A 19,426-nucleotide genomic window follows, 5' to 3' on the forward strand; every position below is an offset into this window, starting at 1 on the left:
CGCTCCCTTTTTTTGTCATATGGGTGATAACAAATCGATACAACGCCTATTGGATGTCTACAAAGCGAAAGACCTATCCAAGTGGAGACAGTTTTGAATGCTTACGTTACAGGGGAACCATGGTTGTTCCGGAGAGGCATATTTGTTGAGTTAAACCAATAAGCTGCTAGCTTTTGCTCAAAAGACTCTAGTCTTTCAATAAGGGTGCCTGACCTTCTAGCTGATGTTCGATAACCTGGCTGGAGAACGGGAATTTTTTTATTGGCGGTCAAGCTCTAAAGCCTGTGCAAGAGTACATTTATCTAGGCTAGTTAGTCAGAGGAGACACTGATTATGAGAAGACAACTTATGGATGGAAAGAAATGTGTTGGAATTCACATGCCAGTTATTACTAAGCCAAGACCAGCAGCTTGCCGCTGCCTTTAAAAAGAAAAGTACTTAACCATTGCACTCTACCGGCACAAACCTAAGGCGAGAAATTTGAAGGTTTAAAGAAACTTTAGAACTAGGGACCGTACAACGAGCGATAGACCTAAAATGTTATGCGTAACGTTTAGAGACAGGAAAGATAGCGATGTGGACTAGAGAGCAAACGGAAATAGCTGATGTTCTTGTTGGCATTTAAAAGAAAAAAATGAAGCTGTGCCAGCCTTGCATTTCGCAGGACAGATAACCGGTAGCCTGTTAGAGTTACAGAATGGCCACATAGCAAGACAATGAAGCCCATTCGAGGACGGCAGAAAACCAGATAGTGTGATGACATCAGGAAATTTGCAAGGGCAACTTCGCATCAGCAAGTGTACAACAAGGGTAATTGGAGGTCGCTAGGAGGAGCTGTCGCTCTGCAGTGCACTGTAAACACAAATGAGCCCTGGGCGTTTTAACAGTTGATATGCCATTTTTCCCCCTGGCTTAAAATGAGTACTCCCACGAGAAGAAGTAAAATAAGCTAGAACCATCATTGTACCCCCGACCCCATTTGAATGCGCATTGCGGTTGTAAAATGGGGGTTTTCAAGGAATAACGGTGGCGTACGGGAAATTGGGAGTGTTTAAATACACCCATATCTGAGACGAGCCAAATAGAGAAAAGAATAACTCAGCCGCGACCAACAAGGCAGTCAGCCGCAGCGACAATTTCAGTAGGATTATTTCTGCAGTCAGAGTCGAAATATCCCGCGCGTTTTTCTGTTCGGAGTAGCCGCGCCTTGGTGCTGCAGAGGACGCCGAAAGTCGGAACTACGCGCGGATGAGCACAAGCCTTCGAAGCGCGCGCGCGCTCGTTGAAAGCCGCGAAGGAGTAGCCATTGCTATCGACGGCACATTCTTCTACCGTGGTTGATGTTTCTCACTGCTTTGAACCCCCAAGACTCCACGGTAAGTGACTTTGAACGATTATTTCACGTTCTATGAGTGTGCATGTGTTCTAAGTGAGGAGACACGCTGATATGACTTATTGAAGGTCTCAGTACAACATGGCGCGGCAGTTGGCCGTTCAGAACCATTTTGCACGATCACTGTTTCTTCGAGCTTTGTCGTAATCGAGGCGACTTGAGTGCTCAGAGTCAAGCGAGTGTACTTAAAAAATTAGGATTTTACATGATGAGGGACTTTGCAGCGTCTTTAATTGGGTGGATGTGAACATTGGACATGTTCCCCGAAGCGCAAGCCACTACCATAATAGTTACATGCAGTGCGAGGTGAGCTAAGCTTCGCCGCCCAAGGAGACACACGGTCCGGTTTCGCATCCGATCCGACGTGCGGCGCGCCGGAACGACGTCATATCCGGCTGCTTTCGCCGCGTCGGAAAGCTGTATCCGGCGTTCCGCATGCGACTGCCGGGCCAGTTTTCAAAAACTGGCCCGGCAGTCGCATGCGGAACGTCGGATAGAGCTTTCCGACGCAGCGAAAGCAGCCGGATATGACGTCGTTCCGGCGTGCCGCACGTCGGAACGGACGCGAAACCGGACCGTGTGTCTCCTTTAAGAAAGTTGCGCTTTTGAACTCAGGATCATATCACACATCACAGCGTCATCCTATATTGCACGAGTATTAATAACGAAATTTCTGCCGCTGGTGAAAAAAAAAAGGCAGACCGATCAAGCTGTATCTGCGAGAAAAGTGTGCTTGAAATCCGCCATTGTCTATTATAAAGAGGTACTACCTTGGTATTCGATTTCAGTAACACTCATAAGTTATGCCTCCTTTTGTGTGAAATAATTTGTCTTAGAAGCCTTTCATTGTAAGGGATCGGTAAACATCTCATAGCTTAAGTAGTACATAAGTGCATGAGTTGGGCAAAGGTTTTAGTTTGTAAAGAGCAAAGCCATTAAGATATAAAATACTGGCAATCTTAGTTTAACAATAAGCTGACCAATATGCAAAGCCTAATGTAGCAGCAGATGTTCTCCAAGATAAACTTGTGACCAGCTTTTTCGTGTTCTATGTGATCATTGTAGTGTCAAATTTTTCTGTTTTATTTCAGGACTGCGGCTGCGGTCGTTTCATTGCCAGCTGTGAGGATGAAGCAGCTTCATAGCTGGAGATCGGACGCCTCCCATCAGTTTCCCTTTTCAGCAATAGAGGCCTTGGTATGCTCTAACCTAGAGTTTGCTTTTTTTACCCTGTATGTTTTGAGCGCAATGGCTAGTTTAGCGGCATCACTTAGAGTGATTGGTGTGACATCTGTTCCATAGGAGGTATGCAGGTTATACCACGTAACTTTAGCAAACTTAAAAAAAAAATATGAATATGCCATCTAGCTGCACAGAACCTAGGTAATGTTGTTTCCTGTCTCTTGGAAATACTTGGATTTTCTGCATTTTGCCTAATTACCTAATTAGTCTTAATCAATTAATCAACTTCTTAAATATAATTAGATAAAAAGTCTCAATTATAAAATTGTAGAGTACCATGAAAATTTCCCAGTACAGGTATCTGTGGCTCAATATGTGCTACATAATGTGTTTTTAGAGCAGGAATAAAGCCTGAGAATCTCGCAGAGTGCCTTGAGTGTGTTTGTGTGTGACAGCGCCTATGTTGTGTTCTTCCTTCAGTCCGCGTCCTTTGCGCTGTACAAGCATGTCGACCTTGAGTGGCCAGTCCCGTGGCAGTCTAGCGTGTATTTGAGTGCTTGCCCTGTATATGCATGTGTGTTCCAGTAAGAAAAAGATACTGAAGGAGCCCAACGTAATGTATTTCAGGACAAGTGTATGATGCAAATCACTATGTGACAATAAAATAAGAAACTGAAACAAGACTTCACAGTAGAGGTATGCAGGTGTGTGTATCAGCATAATGACGAAAACCTCGTGCAAGTTTAGAAAAATATTTATTAGGTTGGTTTCTGTCATTCTTCTCTATCACATTATTATTGCCAGAATGTGCTCTCTAGTATTGCACGATTAAAAATGCAGTTCAAATACATCATTTGCTGGCACCTTCACATTCATAGCAACATAGAGAAAATGGTTAAAAATTTGCTTTGCTTCTCTGACCTTCATTTTAGGTCCTTCTCATGTTGGCTGAGCTTCTTTAAGTATCATAGACCCCTTCCAGGGCTTACAGGCAGCTTGAGCACATTGTGCCAGATTGTGGAGAAGCTGCAGAGGTTGCAGTGTGTATAGCGGCGTCCGGTAAATGGAAGTTTCTTGCATGATGCATTATGCTCAATACCAATTAGATTAAGTTATAATTTTAGCAAAAATCTCTGTTTTCCAGATATATATCAATGTGTCTCCAAAGAACTGCACTTTTTAAAAGAGTTGCTCATTCTCTGTCTACTGTTCGGTGTTGTAAAATGCATGTATGTAGGACAGCATAGTGTTTGGCCTTCAGCTGAAGGTAGTAGTGTAGAAGGTAGTAGCAGTAGTAGCTTTATGCATGTGCATAAAGCTGCAGTAAACCAAATGTGAAAAGATAAGGGCTAATACGTACAGCCATGTAGCAAAATTTACACGTAAGCAAACTGTTTGATGCGATCCCTAGGAAAGTAAGCAAAAATATAACGTGCTTATATGATAAACAGTACCTATGTTTCAGGCGCATGGCCTTCTACCGCCATATTCCATAACAATTCATTATTTAACACTCTAAAACTATTTGCCCTGCTTATGTCTAACTGCACTAAATTCGAAAATTTTCATTGATTGCACTATGAAGGTTTTGGCCGTGGCTTAAGTCACTGCCAGAATTAAACTTATAGTTGTGGCCGTCCTATGTGTGTTTAAAAAACCATTTTGGAACCAGGTGACTGTTATGCAGTATGCTAAGTGTGCGTATTAGAACAGCCACTTATATTTTCATTGTAGCCATGTACAAAGTATGTATGTACACATCTCGAAGCCATAGGCTATGTAATCTTAATTGAAGGTGTTATTGTGTGGGGTAGGTTTTTTTGTAAGCATTGTCTAGAATTTGCACTACGTTAAGGCGTAACGAAAAATATTGTTAAGACAAAATGGCTAAAGTACATCCTTAAGAGTCTTAAGCGCATTTAGATGATTTTACAGCATGTAGTAAAAAAGAATGGGAACTGAAGTGCTTAATTTTTGTTCAATATTACCATATGGCACCAACATGCAATGAAGACAAAAGAGGAAGACAAGTGAAGCGCACTAAAGGGCAAGTCGCTCCTGATGCGAGCTGCATTCACATCTGCAAGATGCATGCAATCTTTGAGTTATAGCTGCAGCTATCCACCTATTCACTTTGTTGCACATTTGTATTGTTTATGTACTAAGTCTGGCCCTGGAAGTGTTAGGCAGTGCCACTCGTGGAATTGGTGCTGCATGCAAGACATCCTTCTAACCACAGGTGTTATGTATTATGTAAACCTAAGTTCTTCTGAATTCATGCAACCCACAAAAGTTCCACTTGAAAGAATTTGCCATATTCGCCACCATTCCCATGAGTAGCACTGGCTGACAATCACAGGGCGAGACGCTAATCTTGCTTAGCTATTATGCAAAACTATTTTACATACAAATGTGGTAATTAGTATACATGCTGAAAGCCTCACAGAATAAATTTTTTTATCCGCATCTTACAATGATTGTTATTTTGCTTTACCTCAGGATGCCTTTCTACCAGCGTTGCATCCTGTGGCTGACCACTCCAACGATCTTGGCAGACTCGTTACACAGGTGTGTTTTCTTGTGATTCTCAGTACTGATATTTTGTAGTTTACGTTCGATGTAAATGCACAGATCGAATGAAAAACAGCTTAAAAGATGAGCTGACAGGCACTGTCTCCAAACGTTTGTTAGGAAGGAAAATCTTTTTTACAAGTTATCAATATAGCAACACAAGAGAGTGTGCACATCACACCACCAGTACCTAGTAACAGCATTATACCGTAGAAGAAGCCAAAACATCAGGCGAAAACCTGTACTAAACTAGGGAGTGTATTAAGATGTTTTGGAGGCTTAAACTATTTCTTGGGTTACTCTGTCTAATTGCTTGAACTGAACGGACGTGTCCTGCAAAACAGTTTGCATTCGCATTTGATACAATCTGCAGCAAAATATGAACAAAGGGCTGCAATACTCTAAGGGCCTAGTATTGAAATAGGAACCAGTCTTCCCAGTGTACTGCAGCCTCAGGAAAATGAAATGTGGTACACTGCACCACATGCACAGACAACAAATTTTAATCCATGGGCATCTGTACACTGTGCTTGTGCAGGACTGGGCAACTGGCTGTTGGTTCGTGACTCAAACAACTACGTACACCCGTGAGCAAAAGTATGCGGACCACGGGAGCGCGTGCCAAACTGCATTGACACGCCGTCTACCGACGCGGTACCTGCTGTCGAGAGGCCCGCAAGAGCAGCGGTGCGCATGCGCGTCCCATCATGTCTGCTGGCCTGACATGTAGCTTTGCCTGACGTCGCTGTGGTGCTCGTAGACTAAACGTCCACTGGGCGTCGTTTTCGCTGCTCCGTCGCATCTGGGCCATTGTTTGACGCAGCGGCTGCGGCTGGGCTGGCACGCGCGTCCGCCGCGCTTCGCTTTCATTCTTTGGGGGGAATTATCGTGCGCCGCACTGCCTTCTCTGACGCCTTTAAATGACGAGCACAAAGTGGTCTTCTGCGGCTTTGTGTTATCTCGAACTGTTCCAATGCTTGCTGCCGCAGGTTGAAGGAAGGTTTTGCAATCGGTGTCCGCCGTCGCGTTAAGAAGTAGAACTGAGCTGCAGGGGCTACTATGCTCCACAAGCAGCAGGATGCTAAAAGGAGAAATTAGCGGCACCGTACTGCCTTTATTTCTTCAAACCCTTCAACAAGGCTTGAACAAGAAATGCACGCGAGCGTGCCACTACAGACAGCAGCGACAACGCTGACACATGCGCCAGAATATACAATCAAGTGCAGCTGTGCGGTGCACGCTGCCGTGAAGTTCCAATTACGGTTGCCTCCTGGCGAATCGGGTCGAGGTTACGGACCTGAATCACTGGTCGGGGTGACCATCGACAGACTGCGGTCTTGAGGGCACTTAGGACGAGCCAACGTGCTGCTGTTATTTTCGTAGGTTATAATTTTCACAACTGTATGCATGGTTTCATTACGCTGTCAATTTTCCATAGGCGGCGATGTCGCCTCGAAGGTGCCGTGGTATCCACTCGTAATGCGATGCCATGAGGAGATCCCGACCAATGATTCAGGTCCGTAACTTGGACCCGATTCGCAAGGAGGCAACCGTAATTGGAACTTCACGGCAGCGTGCACCGCACAGCTGCACCTGATTGTATATTCTCGCGCATGTGTCAGCGTTGTCGCTGCTGTCTGTAGTGGCACCTTCGCGTGCATTTCTTGTTCAAACCTTGTTGAAGGGTTTGAAGAAATAAAGGCAGTACGGTGCCGCTAATTTCTCCTTTTAGCATCCTGCTGCTTGTGGAGCATAGTAGCCCCTGCAGCTCAGTTCTACTTCTTAACGCGACGGCGGACACCGATTGCAAAACCTTCCTTCTACCTGCGGCAGCAAGCATTGGAACAGTTCGAGATAACACAAAGCCGCAGAAGACCACTTTGTGCTCGTCATTTAAAGGCGTCAGAGAAGGCAGTGCGGCGCGCGATAATTCCCCCAAAGAATGAAAGCGAAGCGCGGAGGACGCGCGTGCCAGCCCAGCCGCAGCCGCTGCGTAAAACAATGGCCCAGATGCGACGGAGCAGCGAAAATGACGCCCAGTGGACGTTTAGTCTACGAGCACCACAGCGACGTCAGGCAAAGCTACATGTCAGGCCAGCAGACATGATAGGACGCGCATGCGCACCGCTGCCCTAGCGGCCCTCTCGACAGCAGGCACCGCGTCGGTAGAAGGCGCGTCGATGCAGTTTGGCACGCGCTCCCGTGGTCCGTATACTTTTGCTCACGGGTGTACATGAGGACTGTATTCGCAAGCCACCATCTTTTTCAGTCAATGTAACACTCCATAAATATATGAGTTTCCACGAACATTTTGTCTGCCACACTTTTCTTTGTCATTTTTTGCACTCTTGCTTTGATGGCTGCGAGACACTTCAGGCTGGCTGAAGATACAGTGGTAGCCAAGTAGCTGGCCTCGCAAAGTTGTTATTCTGATTTTTAAGAGCCAACTTACTTTGGACAATGCTGTATAACACATCAAAAGGCACAGGATTATTGACAAGGTTAGAATGACTTTGAAATAAGTTTATGAGGGTTCTTTCTAAACTCTGACCTGTCTGCTGAGCCCAAATGATGTCAGGTTTTAATGAAGCAATGTTCAGGTTGGAAAACTGCAAGGCTGTGTGGGTACTCAAACACCATCATTGCTTCATATAGCTGAAGTTGCTATGACATCAAGGCAGAAGCAAATGACATGGCAAAGGAAAGGTTGGTGGACAAAGGACTCTTGGTGGCAATTATGTAGGTTCAAGGGCCATTGCATTGAGTAAGAAAATGTGTTCCTGATACAGCGTGAACAGTGTTAATGCTGTAGAAAAAACTGGCACCATCCGCCTAGTCCTACACAAGCACGTGCACAGAAAGAAATGCCTGTTGTCCTTGAGGGCCACCACTAAAGGGATCAGCTGCTTTCGCTATGACATTGAATGTAACATCAGATGACTATAGTTCGCACCTTTGCTGCAGCTCGCTGGCTGGGCAATTGAAGCCTTGATTGCAAGGTTGAAAAGTTTCAATCACAAGGCGGCAATTTAGTTGCCAACTCTTACAGCATGCTTCATTACTCAGTGCTGCAGTGCTGGACGTATTCGACCAAGCCCGGTGTGAGTTCTCATGAGTACCCATGTTCAAGCTGCCGCTAGATACTTAGTTGATAAAGTCACTGAAAATGAAATTTGGTCATTGAAAGAGTCATGAAAGCGATGCACACAAGGCTTGTAGCATGCTCACTTGGTATGACCTCAGTCAAAACAACCTTTGTAGAGATGCTGGCAAAAGTGCAGCAGAAGCGTGGATTGAGGAGACAAAAATATAAGCTGTTCAAGTTCCACATATAACAGACTGATAATAAATCATCGTTCAGCAAGAACCCTGGCAAAAGGGGCAAGCCGCACTCCCCACGACGAATGGTATAAAAACAGTACTGTTATTGCAGCAAAATTGCCTATAGCTCTTTTGTGAAAGATCATGCCAACTGAACAACCAATATAGACGCATCAAGTTGCTCCAATAAAAGCCTGGTTATGCTACACACCAGACTGGGATGTAAGGATTTTGTTTTGTAGCCAAGATGCCCACAAGCAATGTTTAAAACATGTAAACACTTGGAAGTAACTGTGATTAAACTGCTGCCGTGATTAAACTGATTAACACTTCATAGCTGGTATCATACAATGTTTTCTAGCCACAATAATATTCCAGCACGTGGGGGCCACAATTCTCCTAGACGCCAATACAGACACAGGGGGCCAGCAAGCAGGGAGCGAAGATTTTTCCAGTTGCATAGATGTAGTCTGCCACATTTGGTTTTCTTCGGGGCACAGTCGTATTGTGGTAACAATTTTCTGCCTGAATATACATCGCAGGGAGCACTGCAGCCAGCTAAAGCGAGTTTTTTGTTCACACTTTTCCACAGATGCGGCAAGATGTAGACTTGACCCATTTTTCTAGGCACAATTGTTGGGTACAAGAAAGAACACAGAGTAACTTAGGAAATTTATTCCTTCTAGATTTAAGGCATGGGGCCAGGTGTTAACCATTGTTTTAAAAATTACCAAACCGGGAAAGATTCTTTCTTGAAAGTCTTCTCATATCAGCTTGATACAGTCCCTCGCTTAGTTTGGGTGCATGTGCTGTGGCTTTTTTTAGTCTGTTTAAAAGGTCATTTTCCTTTTGAATGTTCCAGTCGCAAGGAAATCACAAAAATATTTTGATTTCAGGAACCCTTGTGACATTACGCTATTCCTTTACATGTTGCAACCAAGCTTATTTTTTAAACACATGCCTTTCTTTCAGCATGAAAAAAAAACATCTTAGATGAAACAAGGCAAAAATGGCTGCTTATGCATTTGTACGATATTCCAACTGAGAGGGGTGAAAAGTAATAAAATGTTCTACTTTCATAATTTTTCCACCATGTGTACAAAATTTCTTAATAGGAATGAAGCAAATTCACTCTTCGCACTAGCCTATTACAGAAACAAAAAATGAGAAACTGAGCTTTTAAGGGGGCCTTCAGAAGGTCCCAGTCTGTGCGTCTTCTTTTCTAGCGCCATGGCTGTGAGCGCAGCTGAGCACATCTGCAGCCTGCACAGCCTGTTCTAGAGGTAATCTGCTGCGTGTGCAAAGACTAGACGTGCTGATATGGCATGGTATTATGTGCACAGTCTTCCCACGTGTTTAGTACACGGGGTTGCATAATCTGTAGTTTCAGAGATGCATTGAAGTTTGAGACCGACAAAGCATTCGCCTCTACTGCCAGCACTTTTCATGATAGTGTCGTTCCACTGCGTGTGGCAGTATCAAAGAGGACATAGTAGATGCGAAAGCAAGGCTGGGTTTGCTTCATGCTACCTATGTGAAGGTATCGTTAACACACCGTGAAACCATATCTTTGGTAGCTGACTCTCAAATTCAAAATTTTTTTCTCATTGAGATTTGTGTTTTCTGACTGCGGCCCTTCCCGTGGGAAAACAATCCATTTGCAAGTATACTTATTTGACTAAACGGTCGAATCTGAGTACAACAAACCAAATTGCTGATTTTAGTGGATTCGTTATGTTGGAGTTCCTTTACATGACTCCAGAAAAGGCCGACCATCGTCTGCTCACACTCCGCCGCACCCGTCCATGTAGGAATAAACTTAATTTTGGTTGGCCACGACGGTTATCAGTGTAGTAGCTGTCGTGTGTCCACCCATACACATTTTGTTGGCTACCCGAAAACCTCAAAGAACAGCTGTATTTTGCTTATGTGCATTCACTAATCAAATAAGTACGTGTTTGCTAGAACCCCCATAATATTGAGTTAGCTGGTCTGCTTGAAAATGTTCAAAATATGGCACTTCGATTTGTAGTAAGAAGTCATACTAAAAGGCTTTGTATTACTGAGAGTAAGGGTAAGCTGCAATGACAGGATTTGAAAGACTAGGAAATTTCTTCAGTTAAAGTTATTTCACAGCATTTACTATTCCAAACATGTAGAGATAGAGAAATTCATATCAGGCTATCATCATACCTCACAAGAAAGAGATTACACTACAATGGTTTAGTAATTTCCTTTTACTTATAGGTGATGCCTCATATTGTTTTTTCCTTAGACCAAAGGGACTGCAAGGTTTTTCCGCCTGCAAATGTTTGCATAGTCTTTAAAAATAATTCCCTCCCTGCTTTGTGTGCTTGATTTGAATGTAAGTTACATTACACAGAATGTATACCCCCCCCCCATGCAATGCCAGTACAGGGAAAGCAGGTACTAAATGAATAACCACAAAAGGATTTTGGAGCGAGCAAAAATGGCATGTGCAATAAAGATCTGAGTAGATCTCCTGTCGGTGTTGCTGTCAAACAAGAAATTGTGATATCGAGGCACTGAGCAAAATAACTACATGGGTGCTTGCCAAACTATAGCTGTCATTTACACCTTCATTGTGACTCAGCTACCAAAAGAAGTTTTCTTTTTTTGTCTTGTTCTTTTTCTGTTAAAGTGTACTTTTTTCTTTATCTACTTTCGTTTGGGTTTTTGTAGCTATATCGTGTGCACATGTGACCAATAATGCCGTGTGGAAGTTAGTGGTTGTTGGTATTTCTCACTCTCTGTCGTTTGCTCAATGTATGTGCTAAAGTCAATAGGGCACCAACCAGTATAAACCAGTGTGTTGAATTTGTTTTCTTGTTTTGGTACGAATGATCTGACTGGTTATGTGCCCAAATAAACAATCAGATTATGAAAACAAAGTTCATCAGATCAGCTCATGCATTTTACTTATAATTACCCTATTTCAACTGCAGAACCCACATGTTTAGGCATGTAGATTTAGGTACAAGTCTTTTTGCGATTGTTAGTTCTGAACAGGTGAGAGCAGTGTTAAGGACACAAAGTGAGTCCACATAAATAAATGGCATGGTGCACTGTGCACTGACTGATAATTGATGTGTTTTTGCAACTGACAAGCAAATAAATATCCAGTAACGCCTTATCAAAGGCACGAAAGCACATAAAGAGGCATGGGGTAGTCACATAGAAATGTGCCGTGGTTTCAGGTTTGCTAACAAGCATGCCACTTTCCTGTAACTTCAGAGAACAGGTGTTGCGCTTACACATTCATCTTTTTTGTTATTATTTTGTGGAATTTGATTAGTTTCTGGGTTAATTGTTGCTGCTTTCGCTAACATGTTGCACTTGTGAAATTTGAGCTGTCATCTGCACTGTTTACAGTGTATGTAGTCTAATGGTCACATTATAGTGGTGCTTAATCGTGAAGGCTCTCATTCAAATATAAACTTGTCTGGTCTACATATGCTTTTCTTCATGCCAAAGTAATAAGATATACTATGTTTGTGTCAGAAGGAAAGAAACTGAGACTGGTGTCCATTGTTGCACATAAATCTATGCTTAGTTGTGTTAACATTTTTGCATAATTTCAAGATATTATTTGGCGCATTTCTGTAATATTCACACTCTGGCTTATCCACTTAGGTGTAAGGAATAAAGGCAAAAAATTAAAACATTGCAGTGGATTTAACCTAATGCTCTTGATTCTTGTTACCTTCTTGGCAGCTTTTCTTTTTGGAAAAGCATATGTACAAAAGCATGTTTTGACCAAATAGGCTGCTATTTGCGAGGCTCTGCGAGCACCACTATAACGTGACAAAAGCAGTGTGTGGCTATTTGGTTAAACAAATTCTGGTTTAATGACACCACAAAAAGTAAACGAAGAAAGATATCCACGCACATGACGCAAGCGCCGGATCTCACTTCAAGCTTTAAAATAGGGAAACAGGCAATATTTAATAATACGTGGAGACATGATGTGATGACATCTGTTGAAAGAAATTCTTTATGCAGTGCAACTAATAGATCCACTGATACATTTGTCATTCTTTTTAAATGTTGCAAGCCACAATTACCTTGCATGTTTTCAGGTCGTAATACTTGGCTACAACGCAAGTATTGTGGAAGAAATGACTGCACTCACATTCTTTGCAGTATTTAGCATTGTGTGAGGGAGGGTTGTTTGACACAAATGACTCATACTCCCTCAATCTGCCTGATTTCGCATTAATAGAGCATCCCATCTGTCCAATGTAGACACGGCCTTATGATGGCAGCAGACTACACAACGCTTGCGGCCTAGCTCACTAGATGCATATTGTGCTTCAAGCCACAACCAACCTTTTCCTTTTTTTTGGCTTCTGTCTTTTATTACAGCACAAAACTCTCCAAACAATGGCCTGAGAAAACAATGATTTGCGCAACTAAATTAGGCATGAATATGAAATATAATGAATGAGATGAACTAAACGTGGTTGCAGTTTCGTATGAATTTGTGATTTTCATGCGTAATTGTGTAGCTGGTCTCTACGGGCAAAAATTTTTTTTCAGTATGAAACATGTGAAGAGAGATTTTCTCTGATGAGAAAAAAAAGACAAGCCAGGAAAACAAATTAATTTGTTGCGTGCAGCACAATTTGCAGGCGGTGCACTGTGCAACGGAGGTTATGTACAGTCGGCCATTCCCACCCAGTCATGCTTGCATTGCATAGACACACATTGTATTAATTTGAGATAGCCGCTAATGAAGTTTGTGTGCAACAACTCTCATCCGCACATTGTGATGCACTGCAAAATATATTGGTTCGTTCCTGTGTTCTTCAAAACTCGTAGCCAGAAATTATGAGCAGACGTACATAAGATAATTAAGCTTTGGCAGATTAGCACGAAAAGGACAAATGCATCAGTCATTCTCAGTTACATTGCATGAAGAAATTGTTTTTGAATTAATGACGTCACTTCCTGTCACTGTGTGCTGTATATGAAGTCTGTTTTCTTATTAAAGCGAGAGTTGAGGTTAGGCGCTTGTGTCCTGCATGTCTTTGTCTTCGTTTGCTTCTGTCGTGCCATTAAACCAGAATAAATCCATGACAGGAGCTGCCAGTCCATGCAGTTATACTACATTGGGCTCAGTACGGCTGGCGGCCTGAATGTGACGAGTGCGAAGTAGCAGTAAGAACTTCAGAAGGGTAGAATTTTGTGTCAGTTGGTGGTGCATATTACAGTATGGTGAAACGCTATAGATGGAACAGTGTGAGGCAAGACAGATGGGAAAGTGCTATAGACAACTGTGAATGTTTACTGGAAAGTTTCGCTGCAGCAGGACAATGCGTGCATTATCCTGGTGCAGAGAATTTGCCAATGTTCATAGTTGTCAGTAGCACTCGCCCATCTACATTACACTTCACCGTACACTAATAGCAGTAACAACAGCAACCAACTGACCCGAGCAATAATCAAAGCCCATAGAATTGCCAAATTGTATGGGCTTTGTTTCAGTGTAACACAGGTTTTGTTAACTGACAAGTAAATGGGGTACATGTCTGCAAAATAATGATCAGATGCATTTTTCATGCACTACATTATTTTGTACAACTGCTTCCTGCTTTGCTTTTTTATGGCTTTTAGGAAGCATTCCAAAGTGCTTAACTGTTTGTCGGTTCTAAAATTAAGTCTGTTCTCAGCCAGCACTATGTGGCATTACTGTATAAGCCCTTACTTCGCCAGTGTCCTTCGCGCTGTTCCCACGTAAATATGAATAACCAAATAGCCATTTTTAAAAATTTTCAGATTGTCAAGAGAATACTCTTAATATGTATTTTATTACAAAATTTTTCTCAATTTTAGGAAGAAGTCCGGCTGGCCCCAAGCCTGGTGCGAAATGAAGAAATGGCACTTCACATCAATTCACGTTTACTTGTTGTCATAGCCATTCTGTTAGCTTAATGTTTAGTTCTTCCTATCGAATTCTCAAGAAAGGTACGAACTCTGTCTTTCATTGAAAACAAATTTTTGCACTTGGGGATGCAGCCAAGCACAAAGCCTTTGAGCTCATTAATATCTTTGTTTTTTAAAGAAAGTGCAGCTCCTGCGTGGAGCAATAGGTTGAATAAGACGAGGGTACGTGAAAAGATGGCGACATTAGTCATCAACAGTTGTCCAACAAAGGAAGTCTCAAGCTGGAGCCAACATTTTTGCAAGGGAAGCAAATGGCTCCAGCCTGAGACATTCGTTGTTTAACCTGTCAAGTCTCCTTGTCGAAATATTTCCTTTAGCCTGAGACCTATATCCGTTACACCATCCTCGACCAACAATACACCTATACATTGGCAACCCATGGCAAGGTAACAAATTCACATACAAAGAAAGGGAATGTAGTGTGTACCCTGGAAGGTAGCATGAGCAGTATTTTATTTACTTGATGAAATGCAGGTTTGCTATCCAATTACTTTATTTTGATCCCCATTTTATAATTGGACAGCATGGTTCCTCAGAGAGAATAATATTTCGAAACTCACACCATCCTGCTCCTTTATGTGCGTTAAATCTGTCCTGGTTGCTACACTATCAGCCCTGTCTGTAATTGCATAGCAGTGTATTGAGTATGCATCCAAATTCAAAAGAATAGTTAGGCTTCTACCTCAGAATGTCTGCTACTGCCTTGCAGCTCGAATTTTATATCTAGGTGGTGACTGTGATGCCATGTGCTTTTTAAGTAAGACCAATATGCTATTTGAAGGGCAATTAAATGCAATCTCAAATGACCTCAGCTCGGGGGATGACATGATTGGAGGCCAATGTGATAAGGACGATTTGATTTCTGAAAACGAGGCACTTGAACGTGAGAAAGCATGACTAATTTCGTCTAAAGATGCTGCTATTGGATATGATGAGGGAAAGTACTTGTTCATGGCTGCATTTGCAACATGTTATATTGCTGGCTTTATACATTGCACTGGGTACAGTGAAATGTTGCTGCTTGCACAATATTCAACTAAACATGGTAGCCGTGCTAAAGTGTCCAAGCAAAACACAACTCATCCACTATTATGGACTACAGTGGAATCTCGATAAACGAAAATTGCTTAAGCGAAACTGCCGCTGAAATAGCACACCATCCTGATGGTTGGTTGGCTCTCTGCAATGTCTCTCAGTAAATAGAACGCCTGGTAAATGGAACCAGTTTCCCTGGCACCTTGAGGCTCCATTTAAAGAGCGCCAACTGTAAAGTTATAGGGGGGATCCTGTTTGGAACTTTCGCGAATCTAGTCGTAAACAAAACCGCATTTCAGTGGGAGCGAAATGCAAAAGCAGCCGCGTACTTAGACTTAGGTGCATGTTAAAAAACCCGAGGTTGTCCTACTTAATCCGGGGTTACTCGCTACGGCATGTCTCATAATCAGAAGGTGGGTTCTGATTGTTAAAATATGATAATTTTTAATAGCTTGCTCAGAAATATAGCCCAATAACTACACTAAATTATGTAGCTTGTTTGTGTGATGAGTCCCAGTTTCTTAATTTAGTACTTTGACATTTATCATATTTGTGTGCTAGTACATACAAAATAGCACTGATCGGCTTCATTATACAAGCCACTGTTAATTAGTAATGCCTTAGTCAAGCAACTTAAACTTACAGCACAAACACCTAAAACGGACCACAACAGGAAGATACGACACACACTGGTGCTAACAACTTCTTTATTTCTTCGTCGTCGATGCAATATAAATCCTAGGCAACACAACCGCACAGGCACTCAGATTACATTACAGAGATCTACCAAATTATCACATACGTAAACGTAGGAGGTCAAATTCAGGTGGGTGCAGGGACAAAGCTATGTCACTGATGCAATTATCACCTAGACTTCTTATGTGGTAGGCCTCTAAGGCAAGCCGCGCAAGCTCATTCATGCTTTTGCCAAGAATCGACGTCCCATCAAGTCGTGCCTCACAATTTTTGCAAGAGTTTATTGCGCACCAAGGTGCGCTCCTCTATGTACATTTTTGTTTACTTTTTGCGCATGTTCCCCGAGTCGCTCATTGACGCAATGCCCTATCTAGCCAAGCTATGTCTTACCACATGAGAGTGGAATGGCATAAACCACGCCGACAGCGCACAACACGTATGAAGTATCATGCCGAATTTGGCATCCACCTCTGCTCTCTTCGCAGGTGCGGGAGCATAGCTTTAAAAGCTTGTTAGGTGCAGAAAACGCCAAAGGAACACTACGCCTGCAAGCAACTTTCATGAGTTGATAGATGACCTTAGGTGTTTAAGGGACCACGCAGGGAACATGCGCAAAAAGTAAAATATGTAGATAGAGGAGTGCACCTTGTTGCGCATATAAACTCTTGCAAAAATTGCGAGGCACGACTTTATGGGACGTCGATTCTTGACAAAAGCATGAATGAGCTTGCGCGGCTTGCCTTAGAGGCCTACCACATAAAAAGGCAAGGTGATAATTGCATCAGTGACATAGCTTTGTCCCTGCACCCATCTGAATTTGACTTCCAACGTTTGCAATGTGATAATTTGGTAGATCTCTGTAATGTAATCTGTGCGCCTGTGCAGTTGTGTGGCGTAGGGCTTATATATGCATCGGCCGCGAAGAAATAAAGAAGTTGTCAGTTAGCGCCAGCGTGTGTCGTATCTGCCTTTTGTTGTCCGTCTTAGGTGTTTGCGCTGTAAGCTTTAAGTTCAGAATTATGTACCAACTAGGCCCAAATGAAGTTTTACTGTTAGTCAAGCGAGCTCAATATATCCTGTGCAAAAGTGTGGATTGTCAGTAGGAAGTAACAGTTCAAACACGTGGCTCTGTAGTTACAGTTCAGTATAAAACGAGATAAGATTTCTTAGCATTTCTTTCATATACTAATTTCATTGTGTTAGGACGTGTAGAATACTAGTAACTGGCATGCTTACAATGTACAGTGTTCTTTTTTAAAATCCAGACAATTGTTTTACTGGGGCAGAAATGTGCTTTCTTTTGGGCCCGGAAGTGAACATATTATATTTATTACATTTCGTGTCTAATAAATTTTATTCACTGTCAGTGTGTGTCTCGTGCATTTTTCCTTTCAGCAAGTAGAAAATGCTCTCGAAGGCGTTTGCTGGCCTCGAAGGCACTGCCGATAAGCTAGGACGACTGTATAAAAGCTTTGCAAAGAGGGGCTCTGTGATCAGCGAAAGGAAAGAAAATGAAGAAGTGCGGTGACGGGTTCATTCGCCATTCGACCACGTGTGCGCGTGACTTGGTCGATTCAGCGGTGGCCCTGTGCCATCGATTGGACCACGTGTCGCGAGCCCGCGGCGAAATGCTTCGGGGCGCTACGCCGCGCATATGCAGCAGCAGACGGAATACCGCAGGCCAAAGTGTCGGACGCCGGCGTTCGCTCCGAGCAGGTGTGACGCCTGCTCGGGTGGCAGCTCACGGACGGCCGAGTTCCCTTGAGCCTTGATCGCCGGCGTTCGACATTTCGGCCTGCGGTGTTCTGCCTGGTGCTGCGTAAGCGCGTGACCCGCGCCACCAAGCATTTCGCTACGTGCTTGCAGCACCTAAACTAAAATGCCTTTAAGTCCTTCACAAAACCCCCATTGTACATCCCAGTCAAACGGGGGCCGTATTACGGTACCCCCGTTGTGTGCCCAATTAATACTCACGTCAATGGTAGTTTTATCGTACGCCCTTTCAATGGGAGCAAAAAGATGTCCAAAAGGGAATGCGCTAGAGGACAAGCAAAAAACGCCCATCTGGGTGTTTTTTTGTTTACCGTGTGGACATGAAAATAGGCGGCTGCGGCTGCTGCTGCAGTGGTGGCGGCTGCTGTTGCTGCTGCTGCTGCTCATGAAAGAAGAGCAGGAAGTTATTTCAAGTACACAACTATTTACTCCGAGGCGAAACGTTTCTTTACATCTAAAACGAGTTACTTTGTTTTCCAGTGGAAGAATGACCCTGGTGTTCGTCATATGCGAGCACCATTTTGATCTCGCAATCGTTGCTGTGAAATCAGCTGTAGCCTACTCAATATCAAGGCTACACCTAGTCGTCATCGCAGATAAACAGAACGAGGAAAAGATGCGAAGTGAGGTAAGCCGATAATGTATGTCGTAGAAGCAGTGTGTTGCACAGATGCGTCACATATTTCTAAGAGTCACGAGATTTTCAGGTGCTAGCGAGAAATTATGCGGGTGGTTTTCCGAGTCTAGCCGCAATTCTTAACGACCGCTTCTACTCATATACTCGAGAGGCAAAGCGGTATTCACATTCTTAACAATCTATATAATGGTGCGAAATTCTAGTTATTCAAAAAATACTTGAAATTACGACACACAAATGCGTCCCTTTCTGTCCATTTGGTCCTGGTTTATTGCGCGCTGCCTATACCACATGCTCTATTGCCAAATCGCTGAAACTGCATATATTCTTTTGAAATCTATTTCAGTATAGTTTGTCTTTGACTTCATTTTACTTCTTGGGTGCTACGGCCTTCCACGTAATACAAACAGACAATGTAAAAGTGATACGATAGGTAGTGAGGCACGGGAAGTGGTAAGGGTATACATCTACTTAGGACAGGTAGTGACTGCGGATGCGGATCATGAGACTGAAATAATCAGAAGAATAAGAATGGGCTGGGGTGCGTTTGGCAGGCATTCTCAGATCATGAGAGCAGATTGCCATTATTCCTCAAGAGAAAAGTATATAACAGCTGTATTTTACCAGTACCCACGTACGGGGTAGAAACCTGGAGGCGTACGAAAAGGGTTCTACTTAAATTGAGGACGACGCAACGAGCTATGGAAACAAGAATGATAGGTGCAACGTTAAGAGATAAGAAAAGAGCAGATTGGGTAAGGGAACAAACGCGAGCTAATGATATTTTAGTTGAAATCAAGAAAAAGAAATGGGGCATGGGCAGGACACGTAATCAGGAGGCAAGGTAACCG

At 43.1% G+C, this 19,426-nt stretch overlaps 1 protein-coding gene across 1 annotated transcript in view; it reads left to right on the forward strand.

Annotated features, from left to right (window-relative positions):
- Positions 1 to 18,425: 18,425 nt before the first annotated feature.
- Positions 18,426 to 19,426, forward strand: part of LOC142586855 (glucoside xylosyltransferase 1-like) — a 29,238-nt gene continuing 28,237 nt past the window's right edge. Inside the window, exon 1 of the mRNA XM_075697726.1 lies at positions 18,426 to 18,566. Coding sequence (XP_075553841.1) covers positions 18,426 to 18,566 — 141 coding nt within the window. The remainder of the gene's footprint in view (positions 18,567 to 19,426) is intronic.

This window comes from Dermacentor variabilis, chromosome 7 (genome assembly GCF_050947875.1).
Source record: "Dermacentor variabilis isolate Ectoservices chromosome 7, ASM5094787v1, whole genome shotgun sequence".
NCBI lineage: Eukaryota > Metazoa > Arthropoda > Arachnida > Ixodida > Ixodidae > Dermacentor > Dermacentor variabilis.